At 37.1% G+C, this 14,942-nt stretch overlaps 1 protein-coding gene across 7 annotated transcripts in view; it reads left to right on the forward strand.

Annotated features, from left to right (window-relative positions):
* The window catches only part of HOOK3 (hook microtubule tethering protein 3), an 86,896-nt gene extending 72,353 nt beyond the window's left edge, over positions 1–14,543 (forward strand). For 4 of the 7 annotated variants that reach the window (XM_062600686.1, XM_062600688.1, XM_062600692.1 and 1 more), the window contains 4 exons: positions 927–1,031; positions 1,153–1,224; positions 2,282–2,418; positions 4,090–14,543. In XM_062600686.1, the coding sequence (XP_062456670.1) occupies positions 927–1,031; positions 1,153–1,224; positions 2,282–2,418; positions 4,090–4,120 (345 nt within the window). In that variant the 3' untranslated portion in view covers positions 4,121–14,543. Of the gene's footprint in view, positions 1–926; positions 1,032–1,152; positions 1,225–2,281; positions 3,142–4,089 lie in introns of those variants that run through there. The other 3 variants (XM_062600687.1, XM_062600689.1, XM_062600691.1) reach the window with 3 other exon arrangements.
* The last annotated feature ends 399 nt before the right edge of the window (positions 14,544–14,942 follow it).

The following is a 14,942-nucleotide window of genomic DNA, read 5'->3' on the forward strand; positions in this document are numbered from 1 at the left end:
TGGTCTTTTCATCAACTATTCACCTTTTTTTTTTTTTTTTCTATGAAGATGGGTATAGTCATTATAGCCTCCCACTACATATAGAAGTCTCATAATTTCTTAGAAATATAATATGCTTTCTTATGAGGTGTCCTCTATGGGTAAAATCCAGTAAGACTAACTCGTTAAAAAGTGAAAGTTTATTTTATTTCAGTGCCTGGGGTCTTCCCCATTCTAAAATAGGTGGAAAGGCAAAGAATGTGAAGTTTCTCTCCATGTATCCACAGATCATTAGGAAGTTTTATTTTATAGGAAAAACCAGACTTTTTGCTGAACCTGTTTGAGATTTAGTTCCATATTTCTTATCACTCAAATGGTACCTGCAATGGATGTCACATAAGAACATAACCAGATGTCACATCTTCTTACTTAGTAGCATAGTTATTGTACATGCACCACGGGAGGCTCCTTGTCCTAACAGAACTTGAACTTTGAATGAAAAATTAAATGAAGAAAGGTAGATAACCCATAGCTATAAGAAGGGCCTTTAAGAAAACATTTCTTCAGCTGTGGTCCCCAAATAGTGCAGACTGCCTAGGAACTGCTTCTGTGAATCTCTTAAGTGTCAATTTTTCCTATCAGCAATTTTGATTGAAGTCCTGTAAAAGAGAACAGTTGAGACGCTCTTACTGCTTCGTGACTGGTGTCCAGAGTCAAAGCCTTCCACATGCTGGCTGTTGAGATTGTATTGTATTAGTCAGCCTGTTAAAACTGTACATCCCTTTGTATTACATTTTGGAATGTCATTTCTTAACATTGACATAAGTCATTTTTGTATTTCTTAACCTGCCTTACACGGTTATAATTCCTTAATGTCTCTTCCTTCAGTTAGATATCTGTTTTCTGCAGTATTTAATTAAAAACAGATTTTGTTTTTTCTCTCACAGGTCATCCGTACCTTAGATCCTAAACAAAACCAAGGTGCAGCTCCTGAGATTCAGGCTCTGAAAAATCAGTTGCAGGAACAGGACAGATTATTTCATTCATTAGAGGTAATCTTCATGCTTTTCAGTAGATATTTTGTGTTTTCTCGATATTTTTTTAGGTATTGACTGTACTTCTCTAGTACTTACTATACTGTGTTTTAAATATACGATTTTGGGTTTTTTATAGAAAGAATATGAAAAAACAAAGAGTCAAAGAGAAATGGAGGAGAAGCTTATCGTTAGTGCCTGGTACAATATGGTAAGAATTCAAACAAATGAAAAGGTTAATGTAACTTGTTTTTCTGTGCATCTGCATTTATCTGTGATTTTTTTTTGTTTGAAACGTATTATTTAACACAGACAATGCTTTTAATCATTTTTAAGACATTACTATGTAAGAGTATATTTGTGTGTGTTCAAGATAAACTTGGAGTATATTAAATAAACTTCAGAAAGCTGAAGAAGGTCATTCTGAAAATGAAACCGGCGTTCAGAATATGAAAAACAAGTTTTTTTGTTTTCATTTTGAAGTTTTTCATTTTCAAAATCAGAAACAACACATGGTGAAAGGAAAGAAACCTCAGATTTCTATTTTGTAATTCCAGCCCTTCAGTTATACTAACTTCTAGGGCTCAAATTTACTTTCTTCTTTGATTCGTTTTGACTGTCCTGAACACTAAGATGAGTAAATGATAGCTTTACCTGCTTCTTCCTTTTAGTTAACCTTTGCTTTTACAACACATTGCAGCTTTGTTTATCTCCCCAAACTTGTCAAGGTTTTCCTTTGTTTTTTCCCCCTTTTTTTCTCCTTCCTTTATTATTTCCCCCTTATTCCTATTCTGTTTTATTCCCCTTCTTGCTAGTCAACACAGAAAATTCTCAGATCCTACCTTCTGCTAAAAACATATTTGCCCTCAGAACAAGCTCGTGCCATTTTTAGTAAGCTGTTATCTTTGCAGATGATTAATTTAGAAAACTGTTCTATCTTAACTTTCTGAATGGCATGGGGGGAGAGACACTTTTGAAAAGATTAGTTCAGGTACTCTGTACAGAAGTGTGTGTTCAGATCTGAGACATTGGGGGTCCCTCTTCTCAACAGTTACACAGAACTTGGACAGTGATTAAAAGGAATGAACATGCTGAAAAGGAACAGGAAGCATATCTTAGCCTCCTCATCCTTAAAAATATAATACTTCATGTTTGAAATTCAAATAAGGATAGTCAGTGTTGATGAAGAAGAGAAAATAAAACGTGAGTGAGTGGTGTATTCAGTGTTATGTCTTGATATTCTCTGATAAGTTTCTCTTTGTTCGTAGGGAATGACTCTGCATAAAAAAGCAGCAGAAGACAGACTGGCTAGTACAGGCTCGGGACAGTCCTTCTTGGCTAGGCAAAGACAAGCCACGAGCACAAGGAGATCTTACCCTGGTCATGTCCAGCCAGCAACAGCAAGGTAGAGAAGCCTTGCCCTTAAAAAGAAAACTGCCCTGTGATCCAGGCCACCTCTGTTGCACATGACAACATTCAAGGAAAATCAACCAGCATCCCTTCTCTGTGTTTGTCCCTTATTATCGCTGTTATTTCTCAGTTCAGGAAAGGGTTTTGTTGTGGTTTCTCATTGTTCTATAATGCCCTTATGTTTTCTTGGAGTCCATCTCTTTTTCTGCCTTTTTGAGCATGCCAAAGTTTTGAAAACATCTAGAGGAGTGGTGTATAATAATGGAGCCTTTTTCTTTGCATGAAGCCTGATTTCTTAAGAAAAGCCTCACATAGGTTGTGTAACAATGTAAATTTCCTGTCACAGTGGATACATTTGTGCCTCCAAGGGTTGTTACGCTTTACAAGACTGTATTTGTTCAAAAGAAACTGGGCTTTTTATTGTGGTGTAACCTGTTGCTTAAAAAAAAAAGGCTGAAAACTCATTACAGGAAATGCAAAAAAACATATATGATATTATTGTAGCATATATTTGCAGCTAAAAAACTTGTCATCTGCGACAAGATGATCCAGCAATGTTCTTTGCCATCTCTTTTAGGAAGTTCTTTGTTTGTTTGTTTGTTTTAATCTCCTGTGTACAAAGATTGCTTTATTCTTAGCCTCTATTAGGGAAGCAGGCTGATTTTTTTTTTCAGACATTCTTTTGTTATTCCCTAAAAATGGTTTATATCTGTTCTTGTTTATCAGCTGGTGTTACCTGTTTTTTGACCATTTAATATTTTCAAATGGTTTCTCCCATTCTTTTTGGTCAAATATATGTTTAGTATGTATTATAAAAGATTAAGAAGTACTTGGAATGCTTTAATATGCTACAGTATCATCCATTTAAAAGAAGGCATTTCTTTTAAAATTTTGTGATTGTGGGGTAATAGTACATAATGGATTAAGGCCCAGACAAATATTGCAGTTATTAATGAATTCCACTTTTCATACCCTACTAAGACTTGCTTTTCATATATTAATTCAAGTTAAGGTTATATCAGTTGCCTTACTAATGGTACTAGTGCCTTGAGGTGAGTTTCTTGCTGATTTTGAAAACTGGCTGTCATTTGTTCTCCCAACTTTTTAGTATGCAGCTGACTAACGATATGGCACTCTCTTTGTAGCACCTTCTTGTTGATCAGTGTGGTAGATGACGGTCCCTATTGCTAAATTAGGCCATGGTCTTAAAAAGTTCTTAGCATCTCCTGGATGACTCTGTGCTCTCCTTACTATATTTGTCAAAGAATTGATGGACATAAAGGACCTCTGAGTATTAGTTGAACATTTTGTAGAAAAAAAAACATTCTTTTCACATTGGTCCGTAATGTGCATACAGTTAAGTTTCTGAATTTATTCTTTTTCCGTATTTCCCCGTTAAGACACTTTCTTTTCATAAATCTCTTCAGAGAAAAGACATTCTAGCTTTTATTATATAACTTATAAATTAATATATATTTCAAGATATATATTAACTTATAAGTGGAATGAGCCAAGGATCATTAAAACCGACAGACCTATAGTGAAAGTGAATACCATTTGTAGGTACTGTTTTATCCTTGAGTACATTGTCTGTACTAATCTAGGCTAAGAAATTTAATCAGTACGTCTGAAAAATCTCTCAATTCTGATTTTCTTTTTCTTTCAGCAATACGAAAACATCTACTGAAGTCTGTTAACTGCATATAAGTTTTCCTTTTATTCCTCAAGTTTGGAAATAACTGATTTTCTTAAAACTCTCCTTAATAATTCAGCATACCTCATGTCTGGACTTATGTATGCAAGATTAGATGAGATAGGGAAAATAATTCATGTCCAGAAAAGTAACAATGTATTTCTATATCTCAGTAAGGTGATGATCATTTTGCCATGTTTTAATGAGAAACAGTGCTAAACGGAAAGAAGTCACAGATTATCTAGCAAGATGATTGCAGTTTTTGTCTTTTGTGAAGTCTTTATCTGATCTTCTTGTACACTCCATTTTAATCATTGAAGAGCTTATTACTGCAGGTTATATGTGCAATGTAGTTCGTGTGATAATTTCTCTCCATGAATTTGGTGTTCTTGATTACAGTACGGTGTTTTATATCACCCAGAGAAAGAACCCAATAATATTTAAAACTTTATTTTTATCTGGCCAACTCTGTCAGTTACCAACCTGCCAAAGCCTATTTGTGAAAGAAAGGGATACCAAGACTTTATTGGGAGTGTTTTTCTCTTAAATTTATCTAATTATTTAATTTACTTTTGCTGTAATCAGATGCATGTCTAAAGTAAGTGGAATACAAATTACACCCTAGAATAAAAACACTTTCGTATATTGTTGTAACATTTGTTTTACTATTTTGCCTCCCAGGCTTTGCACATAGGCAGAGGTCTCTGACGGGTTAGGCACTGAACAAACACTGATTAGAACCTTTTGGCTTTTACTTTTCTCTCTTTCATTGCTTCGTCCTCTTCTTGGCACTTGTTGCTTTTTTGTGTTTTGAGGTGTCTCCTCTTTTTTACCTTTCATTTTCCTATAAGATAACATAGCAGTGTTTTCCATAGTTCCCTCCAAGAAAAAAAAGTCTATTTCATCACTGATTACATAGGAGCAAAAAAGGAGTAGTTTTCCCAGAATTGTGTTATATTTAAAAACATAAAATCATACTACAATCTTACAAAAATACCTGTAAAGATAATCTGTTTATATCCAGTTTTGGTAGGTCTTCTAATGATAGTAATTGGTAGAATTTTAGTCTCTTGTTTTTAGCATTTGCTGCTGTTACTTACTCCATATGTCAGTTCTTAATCCTTGAGTGTGGATGGTTCTCTTGAATGCAGGCAGTGAACGTCATTAAATCTTCCCTATAATGAGAATTTCATTCTTTTTTTTTTTTTTTTTTTTTATGTTATTGTTCTATTTAAGGCATCTTGCTAGTTAGGTAGCCTTGTAAGTAGTGTGGTATTTGAAACAGTGGCTCAGAGCATAACTTCAGGGAGTAAAAACCTGTACAGATGAACTACTAATGAACATCTCTTTTATGCCTTCAATAATACAAGAACATAAGCAAAAAACCTGCAAAACAGAATTCTCTCAGTGCAATAACTACTTATAAAAAGCTTATTAAAAGATTTCTTGTGTGAGATAAAAAACTATTTACATTAAAATTATATTGATTAATTATTATATCACCATTGTATACTATCCTTATAAACTACAAAATATCTTAACAGAAGATCTTAAAGAGAAAAGGTTCTTCAGGGTGAGTGATAACACAGCTGAAGAATTCATAAGAATACATTCCTAAGTCTTGTGCCAAGGATCTGTCCAGAAGGATATTTTCCTGGAGACTTGAATTAAATGTCAATAAAAGATGACAGTTGAATGCACATATATGCTTACTGTTCAAGAGCTGGAGCTTAGTTTCTGGTCTTCAAGGATGAGTGTTTTCCTCAGTTTGTGTACTTCCATGAAGACTTAACTCTAGCGTATATAAATAGACATTATAAAAAAGAATATTCATGTACCCCATTTTCCTGATATCAACACTACCACTTGAATCATGACGTATATTTTCCGAATATTGGATAAACTTAGTTTAAATTGAAGATAGTGTGTCCCACCTGTAATGCAAAGGAAAATATACTGTTAGAGCATGCAGCTATACATGTTGTACAGTGGCTACAAAGTACTTCCCATTATCTTCTCAAAAATAAGTTGCTGGGACTCCTGTGCTGTTCTGATGTCACTTGAGTTTGTAGTAATACAAAGTTTTGTGGCTTTCTGTTTGTTTGAGGAGCACTAGCAAATTTATATTCATTGCATTTGAAAGAATTTACATTGACTGTTGCTGTTGCTGCTTTGTGATAATTTTAATGTTAAGTGGTATGTGCAAGCTGTCACAAAAAGTTAGGAGGATCTGGCGGTTTTAGAGTCCCCTGTGTTTTAACATGTGCAAGTAGCTTTTTCTTTTCCTCAGTTCTCTTGTGTATGAGACTCTCCACTTGTTAGCTTCCTAGAATACTTTTAGTGAGTTTGATTATGTTGATGTGTTGATGTTTTTGGTAGATATGGTAATTGCAAAATATTATCATCTTCACCACTTGATTTTCCTCAAGTTAATGACTGAGAGGAAAAATGTCCTGAAAGTGGCTATTTTTTTTCTCCTGAAGCAAGCAGTACCTGAATTTTACTATCTTTGTGGAGATTTTTTTCTTTCTCAGACATCCTGACTTTTTGCAAGGGTTGATGAGGGAAGTATTTTTGCACTCAGAGTCAGATATTTAATTCTGACTTTTTGTGGATTTTTGCACATGTGTGTTAGGTAGAATATGGACTTTGTGTTTAGCAGTAATGTATTGACAAACCAAGGTTAGCTAATTTTTCAGGCCTTTTTCTCACCTATATTGTGTGAATAAATAACTGAGAGAGGTTTCTCTGTCAGGAAATACTTTCAAGTGTGTATTGTCTTTTAAATCAAGTAGTCATACTGCAGAGATGTCACAGAATAGTTCAGAAACTGAATTATGACAGAACTGTGATTTCAGGAAACCAAGAGCTTATAAAGAAATCTTTTCATTAACCATTCCTTAGAACAACCGTATTAGTTGAGGCTGGCAGTATGACACATTCAGCATTCTGTTAAAATGAAAATGTGAATCATTTAAAATTTTACAATTTAAATGTCAGATAAGCAGGAAGTGTGATGAATCAGGTTTTTAGCCTCAATGACTGCATACAGCTCGGACATGCATCCCTTCCCAGACCTGAGCAGTCCAGCCCCATTCTGGGTTGGCTTTATGCCTTTTGTCAGAAGGAAGAAGTGAAACCTTGCATGATCTCACAGGGTAGGGTTGGAGCAAGGAATGGATACAGTAAGCCTTGCTTGCACTCAGAACATCTCCACAAGCCAACTTCACATCAGCAAGGGTGAAGAGATGTCGAATTATATGTAAGATCCTAGCCACATCTCCAGCTTGTCATGCTCAAGGGTTTAGAGAATTTGCTAGCTATACTGATTGTGTTGCCTTGCTCCTGTGGTGTTTCTTCCCTCTCTGGAAGTCCAAAAAAGCAGGAAAAGCTTCTTGGTGATTTTGCAGACTATAAATAAAAATAAGAGGTGATTTTCTCTGAAGGGGGAGGAGGCAGATGCATATGCAACTGTTCAGAGTAGCTCATTGGGTACAAAAATCTGAAGACAAGTATGTCTGTCAGCGTGTAGCTATGTGGCTATAGTTTGAAATCCTGATGAAACAAAAATAAGTTTTGCAAGTGTTCTCCTTTTGATTAATGAGTTGTAGTTGACTAAATATTGGAAGCTTTCCCTATGTGAGTAAGTCTGAAATTGTCCTTATCAGGCTCTGCAACCTAAAGACTTCTTTTATCTGATACAGGGAATCCCTGGAGATTTTTTTCTGCTGTCATTCTCACTGTGTTATTTGGAGATCCTGGTCACTTCTGTAGTTTTGTCTTTTTTCTTTTTTCTTTGACTAGTTTTATGGGTTCATGGAAAACTGGAGCACAAACGTGTTCTGCTGTTTGTTGTTGTTTTTATTTTTAATCAGCTCATTGAACTAGGTGTTAAATGAATGTAGATAGAAAAGCCCAATAAAATTTAGCAAGCCCACAATCCCATGGGACATTGAAGGAACACCTTGCAGTATAGCCAGTGCAGCTTCCTAAACAATTTGTTTTGGTATCAAATCACAGCTAGTGGATCAGTACGAGCTCATGATAAATACTGTAGTTGCTGTCCTTGTGTACTAGAAGCTAAATGCATGTTTTCACAATTAAGTTTATTATGGCTCAGGTTCCACCCTTCATTTGTTGGCCTTGCCAAGGTAATGGGATTGTTCTGAAGCAGGTCTCTGCATAAGCTGGCTAAGATGGTGAAACTAGAATTTCCTTTGTTGCTGTTTGCTATGAATGTGCAAGTCACTTGTAAAATTGCTAGCATAACTTTCAGTCTCTCTGTCACTGCATGTTGAATCCAGACTGAAAGCAGATCCCATCTGTCAGTCAGAAAAAAGTCTCCTGCTGCTGTTCTGTTGCTACTGGTATTGGAGCATGATCTGAACAACATGAAAAGCGTTGCTAGTGGAGGCTATACCAGGACAGTCAGAAGCCTTTCCTGTCACAGAAGACCTAGTGACGTTATATAGATTAGGTTATTTTGCAAATGGAATTTGAATCCCTAATGATGAAATTGGCTTTGAAAAGAGAAAATCTGCATGAAGGCTGATTACTAGCATGTTAGCATGCTTGCATAGTTAGCAAGATCATTAAAATGAGTAGGATTTCAAGAGAGAATCCCAGAGTAAAACTTACCAGATGAGAAGATAGTTGTAATCGAAAGCTTTGGATTCATAGTTGACCTGCTTTGAATTTGAATAAACAGTATTGTTTATGTAATTTGAAGTTTTACAGAAGTATTAGATAATGTCTCAGTTATCAAAGGGTAGTAAGCGGGAGGGTGAGCATATTTCCAGTTACGAGAAGTGTCTTAAAGCTTTCATTTAGCAGTGCCACTAAAATATTGGAACATGACATTGCAAGGTTACACTTTTTGAATGTATAATGTATTTTGTATTCAGGGATTATAAGAGTTATAAAAATGAAAGTGGTGGTAATACAGCACTGGAAGGTACTATGTCAAGAAACTCTTTTAAAAAGTCTGTAAAGGAAACACCATAGTAGAGCAGAAAGGTGGAAAACAAATATAACAGTGAAAGTCAGTAAGTAATGAAGCCAGGGATTCTGCAAGAAAAAAAATCTGGAGGCAGATAATTTAAAGAAGGACTTTGGTAGAAATATTTGAGAAGGCATATACTGCTGGCATGAAAGTAGACTGTTGCTCTGATGGCTTTGCTGATTGTGCTGTAGGGTAGTACGTGGAGACAACGGATCACTGGCTATGGAAAGCCTGGTCCGTCTTACAACCAAAAACAGCCTAATCAGAAGAAAAGTAGTTGCTTAGAGAGGATGCATGCTCATTGCTACATCTGATTTGTCTTGTGTGAAAGTGCTTTGAATTAAAAGTTCTTGTGTTGATAGGTGCCTTCCGAGCTGGCGCGGTGCAAAGGAGAGGTAGCTGAGATGGGCTGGAGAAGTCCCAGTCATGTCTGTGCTTTGAAAAAATGCAGGAGCAGACAGAGAGAGAGAGAAGTTAAGGAAGTTTTAAAGGAATTATAATAACTTGTGATGAAGTAGAGAAAATGAGATTTGGCACTGAATACTGAAGAGTAATTTTCACTGAGAAATAAACCCCTAGGCTAGAACAAGCCTTTAGCATTTTTATTATATTTCAGGCTGGCAAAGGAAGCAAGAAAGAGGAAGTCCGTAGTCTATAGACAGATCCTCTGTTGAACGAATTGTCTCATTCTGAGGAAGCCACAGAAGCAATGACAAGTTGCACTGAGATCTGATGTACCCTTAGATCTCCTCTCCATATTTCTCTCATCTCTTGAAGTGCTGCTGCCTCACCAGCTGGCTTTTAAAAGCATTGTTTGATTTCAGGCAATTTTCCAAAAGAAATAAGTTAATGAGCACTTATTCTAGAACAAGACAAAAGTTTCTAGTCAGAAAACAGCATTAATACATTCTCAGGTGAATCAGGGTATTTGTTATATTCTTGAAAGAGACCATAGTGTCTGCAGTTCACAAGATATCTTAAAAGTACCAACAACTGAAAGACAAACCTATAATGTCAGTTCTGTTAATGTGCAACAGGATGCACGAAGTGCTACTACATGGTAAATCAGAACTAGGTCATACCTAGGTGAGAGTATTTGTTGATACATGGTAGGGCAGATACACACTTGCATAGCTTGAACATTTAATCTTTTTTTTTTTGTAGTCTAACTGCCATAATCTTCATGTTATTAATCCTGAACTCGTTAACTTCATGCACACAAGCAATGTTATGCAAGCACAATAGCACACTTATGCCATTCAAAGTACAACTTGGGAGTGTATTTTGAGTAGTTATGTCCGAGCTTGAAGTATTTTCTGTTTTTATTTCATTTGATTTATTGTACCTGTCCTTCCTATGCACTTTCCAATTTTGGTTAGTGTTCTGGGTTGGTGAATGAGAAGGTAAAGGGAGGGATACATAGACTACTTGATTTGTAACTGAAAGACTATGTTTTGTTTTTCTTTTCACTCTTTGACTTTAGTTATAAATGTTTTTCTGAATGTGTTTAACCTGGATTTTTCTTGTTACAGGAACTGGTCTGAGAATCATTTTTAATTAGTGCAGTACTTCAGAGGGGAAGGGGAGAAGAGAGATGACTCACACAGTGTGATTTCAGTCTTGTGAAACTTTTGCTTTTTGCATCACTGTGAGATGGAAGGAAAATGTATTGAACAGACAGTGCTCTGCCATGCTGTGTAGAGGCATTTGTGTTATGTGGGTGACCTGAAACCACTGTAGCAGTGTTAGCAAAGCATTGCACCTGTCTGATTACACTGGCCAAGAAAGGGTATATTAGGAAGGATGGAGCAGTATACCAATCCGGCCTCTTCTATTCCAAAGTTAGACTTGCTTGCTTTGCATCATGATGTGCTCCCTGAACTATGCAGTGGCTCCTACGTGGCATCTTTGAATTGGAATTTTGCAGCTGAGTTGGAATCCTGTAATTTCCCTGTAGTTAAAAACTGTGTTTGTGTGAAAGGCATCAAGCTTGCTAGCGTAACATGGCAGTGATGCAATTTTAGCATCATGCACAGGATTAACCTTGAAAAGTAAATGCCTAAGGAGTCTCCTGAGGTGCTTGGAGCTTGCAGGCTCACACAGAGTCATTATGACCCTGATTGTCTTTTTCATATAGCCACAAACAGTATTGGACAAGCACCTTTCACTTCATAGTCTGTTTTTTGAATCAGTCAGACTCACAGACAGCAGGAATGACCAACCAATTTTCATAGCTCTATGAATTTAATTTCCATGGCTGTGTAAATTGAGAGTGGTGTGCTTTGGGATTGTACTGGAAAGTATTGAAATCTGATTGAATTTAGACATTGTTCAAAGCTCTTTTTTTTTTTGCTCCTTCCAATTTTTGTCACCTAATCTTTGTTAAGCTGAAGATTTGGCCTAGCGAAGATGTTTCCTCCATGAATTTGCACAATCTTAAGTAAAGATGGACTTACTACGCTACTTTGAAAATGCCTGTTCTGTTCTCATTGTAACAGTAATATGTTTGCTACTTTTTAACTGTCTTCTTTATTTTCTTTATTTGCAGTGATGTGGTTGCATGACCTGCAGCATATTTTTAACAGGGACTGTTCAGTGCATGACTTGCTTTTCTGTCCAGACTGCATAACCAAAACTTAACCAGTTCTGCACTTAAGACTCATGGGCATCTGATTTCAAAGAGAGAGATCCACTTGCAGAGAAACTTACCATCTTGGGGAGTGGCTTTCCCATTTCCCACCTCTATTTTCTCTCTCTCTTCACAAAAAACCTCCTATGAGGCTAGAAGAGATAAAAGCCAGTACTCAGAACTCTACAGAAGTCGTTCCGCAAACTGTCAGAGCACTGTCAGCTCTACGTTTTACTTCTGTCTATCCACTTAATTCTGATTAACAGTATTAACACATAGACCTCCTGCAACATTTTCATGTACTGAACTGTAAAGTCTAGTTTCAGTGGTTTCATGAAAGCACCTTTTGGTTATTGTAACAGTTTTAAAGCAACTGCACCCTTAATGGATCAACTTGGAGTCTTTAATTAATTAAAAGTAAAGCCAAGGAGGTGTTCTCAGAGGAGAAATGACTAATGAATCGCTGCTTGGCCAGCCCATCTTCCTTAGAAAACCAGGCAAGATTCGTCTGATAATCTCCGAGCCAGGCAAACTGTTGTGTAGTATTTTGTTCACAGACACTGCCTGCTTCCTTATTATGTATATACACAGTAGTTTGTGGCTGTTGTATTTTTTGTCTACATTTTAGCTGTGTCATCAGTTTCTTTGAGACCTTTTTATCCAGTCTATGTACAGTTGTTAAACAATCTGCGGAAAGAACATGAATGGAGACAACAAGTATGTGAAAGCAGTCTGCAATTTCAATATTATGCAGCTTATCCTTGCCAGTTTATAATTTGGGTTGTTTACCTTTTACCTGTACTATTATCTTTTTTTTTTCCTCTTATCCCAGTCTTAGCTATTTCATTTCCAATTGCACTAGCATGGCTGTTTCTTTGTATTATGAAGTTTTGCTATAAGATTTTGCCATATATAGACAGTATAACTCAAAATGCTTTGTGCTGCCTATATTAATTTAAAATGCTGCTTATTTAATATTCTTAAATATCTGCACATTTGTACTACTGTATTTTCGTTTTGTGTTGGACATCCAGTGCTGGCAAGATTCAGAAGATGAGCAAGTGCTGTTGTGTTCTAGATTGACATTTATTGTATAGGAGTTAGTGTGTAACATATGGGGGAAAGGGCTTTTAAGCCATAGGACTTGCCAAAAAATCTGAAATGAATGAATAATGAGTACTTTATGTGGCTTGATTAAAGTCCAGTTTTAGAGAAACCTCATTCTTGCTCACTTGAATCTTAGTCCTGCAAAAATACAAACCTGTGTTTACTCTGCTTACTCCAAGAACAGCTTTGTGTGTTCAGGCCCACAGTTGTAACCACGAGCCCCATTTTTCTTGTGAGCACTCCTGTGCTGGAGAAGTGTTGTCCGATAGTCTCTGCAGTCACTTCCAGTCACGAAACAGAGCATGTCCCTGGGCTGCCAGAGACGGCTCTGGGCAAGGCTGCACCTCTTGCTCTGAGTTTCTTGCGCTCATTTGGTGCAGAGACCCCAATACCCACTGTCTCGGTAGCCATATGCAGAATGACTTGAAGAAGAAACAGGTCACATCCCCACCTCTATTTTCACAGGAAAGGAATACCCCTCAGTGAGAGGAAGGGCAGGTAAGGACCAGGCTCCAAGCTGGCTGCAGGAGATGAACATTAAGATCCCAGAGCGAGCATGAGGCTTGCTCTCTCCTGAGCAAGTAGAGGCAGATTGAGGAGCCTGTGGATGCCAGATACTGCTCTTTGGCCAACAGCAGTTTGGGAGGAGTTTAGGAGATGGGTACATGACCTTCCTGATCCACCAGGATCCAGGAGTGGTGAAGTCTGACTTGGCCCTTAGGAAGGATCTGAGGCCTGAGCAGGGATGTGCCATGTGTTCCCGCAGCGGAGGTGGAAGCATTTCAATCAGACCAAATCCCGTGGAGCACTAAAGGATTTGGGTCTTCTCCACCCCTAGTTGTAGATCCTTTATTAAGCCTTAGAGCAAGCTGTATTAGCAAAACCTCTCTTTTTGGTGCCTACAGCATGGTTTGCATCGCATTTGCAAGTGCTGCTGTGCTGGGGACCATGCGCCTTCCGCAGGCCTCACTGGTGCGGGACTCCCAAAGCAGGTGTTTCTGTACGTGGTGGAGGGTGGCTGGCTTTGCTGCGCCTATCTGAGCAGGTGTCCTGGGGTGAAGCGGGGTTCACTTCTCCAAGTGCTCCACGCACGTTAGAGACAACGTATCGATTGTTCTTGAGCTTGAAGTCATTTATAGGTAAGTGTGTTTAGCTTGACAAAAGTTATCAGCAGAGAAATGCCAGGTGGAGCCAGTAACTTTCAGCAAATGAGCTGGCTATTTGAATTAGCTTAGCCTAGTATCTCTGTCATGTTTTTGCCAGCTCACAATGCAGAAGTGATCTCCAGCATGACTGATATACTAACTTCATTTGTGCTACATAGAAGACTCTTTTACTTTCTTAATAACAGCTTGTTTGACAGTCCTGAATTAAGTGTTGACCAATTATCAAAGTAACTGTTTGTGAAATTGCCAGTGATACATTTTTTTCTGTAAGAGAATGGATTCCTAGAGTGTCAAAATATTGATTTCCCATTTCAGTTCACCTATGAATTCTGTAACTACCAGATTGTCATGGTAGCAGTATTAATATATACATATCTGTATATAGACAAAAAATTCTCAGTAATGATCATTAGAATTAAAACATTTAATATTTTTCCCAGTGAAATATACTAATGCTTCCAAGGTTACCGAAGAGTGTACAGTTGTTAAACAAGTTGTAAATAAAGGCTTATATAAAATGTAAGTGCTTGTTTTTCCTTCTGTTCAGTACTCTGTTATAAACAGAGGCTAAAGCACATGTTAAAATTATGGGTTTGAACCTGAATTGTTCTTTGCTGTGTAAGATGGTGTTAGCTGGTGGTGCCTTTTGCAGCCAGGTGGTGACTACCAATGGTATCAGTGAATTGGGAATAACACAGGAAATACAAAGCAAATGTAAATTAGATAACAAGAAATATAGACAAGGTGAAACATCTATGTGTTTGTCCCAAAGTGCAGATTATAATTCTACTCCTCAGCAGTTTTTTTTTTTTTTTTTAACCCATTTTCTGATTACAGACACTGGGCAACAACCACCCTTTTAAGACTTTTAAGATGCTAAAGAGATGGTTAAGCACTTGATTATTTCCTCTGGCAGAGATTA

This window comes from Rhea pennata, chromosome Z, assembly GCF_028389875.1.
Source record: "Rhea pennata isolate bPtePen1 chromosome Z, bPtePen1.pri, whole genome shotgun sequence".
In the NCBI taxonomy this organism is placed as follows: Eukaryota; Metazoa; Chordata; class Aves; order Rheiformes; family Rheidae; genus Rhea; species Rhea pennata.